The sequence below is a fragment of the Olea europaea genome, unplaced genomic scaffold (genome assembly GCF_002742605.1).
Source record: "Olea europaea var. sylvestris unplaced genomic scaffold, O_europaea_v1 scaffold2079, whole genome shotgun sequence".
NCBI classification, from domain to species: domain Eukaryota; kingdom Viridiplantae; phylum Streptophyta; class Magnoliopsida; order Lamiales; family Oleaceae; genus Olea; species Olea europaea.
Window position 1 is genome coordinate 40,376 of NW_019238714.1, and position 7,180 is coordinate 47,555.

At 37.2% G+C, this 7,180-nt stretch overlaps 1 protein-coding gene across 1 annotated transcript; it reads left to right on the forward strand.

Annotated features, from left to right (window-relative positions):
- Positions 1-488: 488 nt before the first annotated feature.
- On the forward strand, positions 489-2,508 carry LOC111380013 (protein FAR-RED IMPAIRED RESPONSE 1-like). Its single transcript, XM_023003474.1, has 5 exons — positions 489-1,106; positions 1,149-1,825; positions 1,902-1,979; positions 2,064-2,103; positions 2,272-2,508. Exons 1-5 carry the CDS (start codon positions 489-491, stop codon positions 2,506-2,508), a joined length of 1,650 nt encoding a protein of 549 aa, XP_022859242.1.
- The last annotated feature ends 4,672 nt before the right edge of the window (positions 2,509-7,180 follow it).

Consider the following 7,180-nt stretch of genomic DNA (forward strand, 5'->3'; position numbering starts at 1 on the left):
TGTAAAGCTAGGATCTCTGCTTCTTCAGATGTTAATGGAACCTGGAGAATCAACACAGTCAGTCTCGAGCACAATCATACATGCAACCCTTCAAAGTCCAGGTTTTATCGTTACAATCGAAAATTGCTAGCACATATAAAAAGGAAGCTTGAAGTGAATGACATGGCAGGAATACTGTTGCATAAAAGTTTCAACTCTGCAATCGTTGAAGCTGGTGGATATGAGAATTTGCCTTGTGTGGAAAAGATCTGTCGAAATTATATTGAGCAAGTAAGAAGATGCGACTTGGAGAAGGTGATGCAGCCGCAATACAATCTTACTTTTCCAAAATGCAAGCACGATGCCCCAGATTTTATTTCAGTATCGATTTAGATGATGAGTCGCGACTGAAGAATGTATTTTGGGATGATAATAGATGCAGGTAGGCATGTAGGTAGTTCGGTGATGTTGTCACCTTCGACACCACTTACTTGACTAATAAGTACGACATGTCTTTCACTCCCTTTGTTGGAGTTAACCATCACGGTCAATCTACATTGCTCGGTTGTGGTCTATTGTCGAACGAGGACACAGATACATTTGTTTGGGTATTTAAGATATGGCTTGAGTGTATGCATGGTCAAGCACCCCATAGAATCATTACAAATCAAGATAGGGCTATGCAAAATGCTATTCAGATCGTCTTTCCGAACACAAAGCATAGATGGTGTTTATGGCACGTTTTGAAGAAATTGCTGGAGAAGTTTGGGTACCTTGTTCACAAGGGAAACATATTTTCAACTATACATAGATTGGTGTATGATTCGCAGACTGGTACAGAATTTGAAAAAGGTTGGGGATTGATGATTGATGAGTATGAGTTGCATGATAATGACTGGTTGGCTGGACTGTGTAACAACAGAGCCTGTTGGGTTCCTTACTTCTTAAAAACAACATTCTGGGCTGGTATGTCTACGACTCATCAAAGTGAAAGTATGAATGCCTTCTTTGATGTGTATGTGCATTCGAAGACCTCGCTTAAGCAGTTCGTTGAACAATATAAACGAGCACTGAGAAATAAGGTTGAGAAGGAGTACCAAGCTGACTTCAAGTCATACTCGCAAATGGTAACATGTGCGACAAATTATGAAATGGAAAAATAATTTCAGTTGGTGTACTCAATGTCGAGGTTTCGGGAAGTGCAAGATGAGTTCACAAGGAAGGTGTATTGTGATCTCCTAGCTGCCTCGGAGGGAAGTTCGGGGACCACGTATGAAATTTTAGAGGATGTGCTGATCGAACACATATGGAAGAAAAAAAAGTGGTTCGTCTCTTTTCGGAGGGATAGTAGTAAAATTGTTTGTAGTTGCCACTTGTTTGAGTTTCGAGGGATAATACGCAGGCATGCAATCGTAGTCTTGATCCGTAACAACGTGACATCAATGCCAGAAAGGTATGTACTACGAATGTGGAGAAAAGATGTTAGTCGAGCGCACACAAGAGTGGCAGTGAACTATGCTGGCTTAGTTACTACTCCTGCACAGTTGAGATATGACGATATGTGTCGTGCTTTTTCGCAATTGGCAGACCTCACTACAGATGATGAAGGGCGATCACGTATAATAATGGACTGGATAAAATGTCAATATAAAGAGCTTACGCTGACCAAGTCGAGCAATGGAACTAATGTTATGTCGCAGCCTGCTGTTCACTTACCCTCTCAGAACATTGATTCTCAAAAATTCGCATGCGAGACTATGAGGGATCCTATATTGGTGAAGAGAAAGGGTGCACCGAAAATATTTCAAACGAAAGGCTCGTTGGAGTCGAGGTCAAAGAAAAAAAGGTATTTTTGTTTGTTGGCATCGCAATAGAAACGCACCACATTTTTGAATTCTCATTTAAGTTTGATATAAATGCAGGGAAATTCAACTTCAAGCAAGGGGAAAACATCGAGGGACATACCTACTAACATCCCGGAGGTTGCACCCGAAGTTCAAGTATCTCAACTAAACTATTCCCTACCGACCATGTTCTCCTATTCACAAATGTTGATGGTTAGTATTTTCATTTTTCTATTGCAGTGGATGTTTACATTTTATTTACATTATTGCTGCATATAAGGTGATGCCAAAAATCATATGTTTACCCAACAATGCCTGTCTTCGAACATTATGCCACCATCGTCACGTGATATTATATTTCATTCGCAAGGTAAATAATGCTCAAATTTCTTTATAATTCATTCTTGTATTATTTCATTATATGTTTTAATGTTCTTGCATACGGCAGGTCATGGAATGCCCTACTACTATCCAAATTTACCAGAACAAAGTGGCAGCGGCTTGTGAAAAGGTTAAGCGTACACCGTTGACTTCGCATATAGAAATGGGAAAATTTAACATGAATGACTTAGTTGTTCCTTTTGCAGGAATGGAAACATCATATGCAGTAGCCGAAGGGATCTCGACCAAGTTGTCAGAAGGATTGAGGGACCATTTTGATAGGATAATCATGGCTGGACCGTAGGCTGTGTTTTTGTTTTTTGTAAAGCATTTTGCTTGGCAGGCACTTTTTATTTTGGGACAGTTGGAAATCATTGTAATGTTTTGATATAGGGCCATGGATTGAGGTCAAAAGTGTCCATAGTAATGTTTATAACTTTTTTGGGAATGTTAATGGGTACAAATGTTGAATGCACTGTTGATTCTTTTGTTGGTGTATGTTTTCTTTGCATTTATGATAGAGGGACCACTTATAATTTAATGTTTCAAACAGGTATATTACTTCATGTTTCTTGGTTTTGAATTAGCACTAATTAGAATGGATTTAGATGTTGAAATCTATTTATCTTCCTCGCTGGTAACATTTGTTGCAAAGAATTGTTCCATTTGACAGATAATTACCTACTAAAACTAGTAATGCTTGCGAGTTAAATTAGAACTCTTTTTGTTCTGTACTAGGAACAAGGTTGTGTACAAGTGTGTTATGTGAGTAATGGGACGTGAAATGCAAGAGCCATTGAATTATATTAGATACACAAATGCAAGGAAAATGTTAGTTCGTATCAGACGAGGCACACAACCCCTATCAGACGGAGAACTACCAATGCAAGCTCAATGAAATTACATTAAACCCTCATGGTTGAATTAAACCAAAACATTCTAAATGCTTTCTTTTTTATCGACAGAATAAAATTGAGTTTCTTATACCACAAAACGACTATTTTTCCTCCTCATTTCAGCGTTTTCCATAGATAAGTAAGAAATGTTTAACTAAAACCACGTTGTTTAAGCCTCTGAATTGAAGGCTACAGTAATAAAAATGATAGAGCGACGAGGCACATTTTTTTTTAAACCTCTGATGAGCCACTAAATAAATTAAAGAAAATTCTACCATAAAGTGAACCATAAAAATTAATTAACAGAAAAAAAGCTATTCCTAACTATCATAGTTAACCGTCATTATTTTCCTTGTGGTATCAAAATGAGTCGGACAGTCCATTTACTGTTCGAATTCACAACAAAATATATACAAATTAAAGGACAGAAACACTGAATTATCTGGGCTACAGCACTCAACATACAAGTAGGCATTTTTATTTATCTGGGTTACAACTACAATTGCTAACCAAACTACAACAATGTTACAAAATTACAACCTGTAGAGCGGTCAACATAGAAGTAGACTCGGTCACATACTTCACAAGTCGCAAAACACTTAACATAATTGTGACCTATTATCAAGAAGCAAATATAAAGTTCCCTCTTAGTATTTGTACATCGACAAACATAACTCAAATTAACCCATTCGAACAATAACGCCAATTAAGCCGGCCTCTTCCCTTTTGCATTCCCATATGCACCACATTTTTCTTTACGGATAGTCACGTTCACAGTGATATGGAGCTTTTCGTCATCATTTAACCACACTTGAGATTGGAACGTGCGGGTCATATCTTCAATTGCTTCTATTACCATTGGGGTAGTCGAGGTAGCACTAATACTACTACATTCACCTTGTGCTTGACCTTCTTCGTACCATACCCAAAATCCACATTTTTTACTGCAACACTTGAATAATCTGCCTTTGTTAGAAGTTTCTTTCTCCACCTCAAAGCACTTCTGATATCCATGCTCACACAACGGACAGCGCACTTTGATAGGGCATTGGGCAAATAAGTGTGCCTTACTTCTACAACTATGGCACACGCCTGAATTCTTTCCTGGCATTCTACTATGCAAATCAACCTGCCATCACCAATCAATCGGCAATATGAATTACATAAATAATGTATAAATTACAAAAGACACCACCACGACATAACAATTGGCCCAACCTGCTTGGACATTATAAACAACTACATGCAGGGAATATTGGATTTTTTGCTTGACACTTGCTCTTCCTATTTGAAGAAAATAAATTTAGATTCCATAACAGGACTCCAATAAGTATAGATTTTGCATAATGTTATCCATCAGACGAGGCACAACACTGTTACATTAACAATAATGACAGAGCACTACTCAAGGTATAATGCATTTGCATTTCTCCCTTCCTATTTTTGTTTGCTATTTGTCTTTCATGCCAATCAATTAGCACTTTTTCAGAAGAACCATGTAAATGACAACAGGAAGATGAAATTAAACTACTACCTGAATGAGAGTAGATGGCCGTCACCGAACTCGTTCAGCAGCAGAGAGAGTTCAGGGGATCGTCAAGTTGTTCAATGCCTTTCAAAGACTGGGAAAGTGTTTGGGGATTATAGGACTGATACGATTCTAAAGCCTGCAGCATGTGAGGAAGAACACAGTGATGGTGGTAAATTCGGCTACATCGAGGTCGTTCAACGCCAGCTTATAAGATGCACTCATTTGGGAGAAGACAACCTCATGACCACAAAACATTGATGGGCTACCGGAGATGGAGGCGAATCAGCCGATGCTCACTTGTGGATGTGAAGTGAAGAGGCGAGACGATCGCGCTTGGTTAGGTGAGGTATAGGGTTTCATATTGGGGATTATAGGAGAGAGAGTGAAAGACAACGCTGAATTATTGACTGATTTTTGCTCGTTTTTTCGTTCTTTTTTCTGTAAGAATTTAGTGACTTTCCACACAAGCCTGTAAAACGCCAGTAGGATCGCCCCTGTACACCAAGCGCGGTCGGAAAATCAATTAGGTGAGATTTTTTACCATTCTCATATATATATATATATATATATGAGAATTAAGGAAGGCTTTTGGGGATTCAATAGACATCAATCATTCTAGAATATTTGATGATATTGCAGAAGTGTCGGTTTCGATTCAAAAGGGTAGTCAATCTTCATTTTTAAGATGCTCAAAATATGAATAGTATAATGGTGACATGTACATAAATATAATTTAAACTAATTTGCATTTTCTTAGTCGTGAGATATTCTAGAATTGTTAGATGTTACCAACAGTCGATGGAGAAGGGTTTTTTAGGGCTGAACTGGTTGTGTCATTCAAAATGGGAGAGAAAACGGCAAATCTAGTATTAAAAGATTTTTTTGAGAAAAAAATCAGAAAATTTTGTGTTATAACTTGATCCCACATGATCACATGTAGATCCATCCTTTATATGCCATGGCGACGATTTGTGGTCCGTGGCACCATCTTCATTTTGTCTCATTTTAAGAATTTTACCAATTAAATTCAGCCACCAACATTGACCATCAAATAAACAAACTTTAAGATGATTTTGGGTAGTGTTAAAAGGACACGTGCACATATTCATTAAATACATGGAAGTTAAAAACGATTAGTCATCACAAGAACACACTACTATATCAAACTTAGAATCAATATTCAAGGTGGGGATATAAAAATTCGAAGTAATTATAGGTCACCAGAACTTTGGACCTATTTTAATTATAATTGTATTATCAATTACACATTCAACATGCGTGTTGCACACTCTTTGTTCATGCACGTGTGTTGCACGAATCATTTTTATTGTACTTCTATTGCGCAATCATAGTTATTGACTTGTGTAAGTTATATAAGACGAAATCGATTTCCATCCTTCCAAAATAGGTGCACCGTATTAGCTCGAAGAACATATTACGTCAAACTTTCTAGTAAATCCTTACGTGACCATCACATGACAATTATTAAGTATGTGAAATGAGTAAAACCCACCAATCTTAACAATAGATAAATAAAAGGAGGAGAAAAGATATATAAACATCAAGTTTTTCATTCACCACCACCACCTACCCCTGCCCCTCATCACCACCACCAATCCTGGCAATAACCATAGACACCATTATCACTACCACCGCAAAGGAACATTATATTTTATTCCGAAAGACTGGCTCTTTGAGAACTCTTAGTCCGTCTCTTAAGATTTCTCAATTTCTACCCATTTAATATGTCTTTCTAAAATTTTTCAGTGACACAAGATGACAGTAACAGTAGTTGTGGAATTGTGAAATATAATGTGTTCACGATATTTTTTCTTTATTTAACTTAATCATTTAAAGTATTTTCAGATTCATGTCGCTGCTACTGTTACTTATGGACTAAGTTGATGGCGGGAAAAAGGGGTGAAGTGGGTGAGGACAATTTTATCCTTGTTTATGGAAAGAAAAAGGTATTTTTGTATTTAATTAACGGAAAAACTGACGGAATATGGACGGAAGGACATCCGCACAAAGAAAGGTTGAAATGAGGGCAAAAATGCCAAAAAATAAAAGGTAGGGACGTTTTCCACAATAGACTTGAAAGGTAGGGACGTTTTGTGCCAATTACCCTTTAATTAACGGAAAAACTAACGGAATATGGACGGAAGGACGTCCAGCGCAAAGAAAGGTTGAAATGAGGGCAAAAATGCCAAAAAATGAAAGGTAGTGACGTTTTCCACAATAGACTTGAAAGGTAAGGACGTTTTGTGCCAATTACCCCCTATTTAAAAGCTAAAGTATGCATGTTTTAACAGCATTAGAAATTGATTCTCTATTCCTATTCTCTTAATATTTTTCACCTTTTTTACCAAACACATGACATATCAAGACATTGAAGATGTCAAGAACATGCAAAGAAACACATATCACGGCTTTGATTTCCCGTATTTCTCGTGCAAATTAAGAAAATAAACAATTCTCTTGCAATTATTGTTCAATAGATTTAGTAAGCTTACTTTGTAGATGTAATAGAAAATTAAGAAAATATAGGT

What these genes read in the sequence shown, in the direction of transcription:
- LOC111380013 (XM_023003474.1), top strand. Translation starts at nt 489, where the DNA reads ATGTCTTTCACTCCCTTTGTTGGAGTTAACCATCACGGTCAATCTACA. An exon ending in TCAAGTCATACTCGCAAATG is followed by an intron (nt 1,107 to 1,148) that starts GTAACATGTGCG and finishes AAATAATTTCAG; the next exon opens with TTGGTGTACTCAATGTCGAG. An exon ending in TCGAGGTCAAAGAAAAAAAG is followed by an intron (nt 1,826 to 1,901) that starts GTATTTTTGTTT and finishes ATATAAATGCAG; the next exon opens with GGAAATTCAACTTCAAGCAA.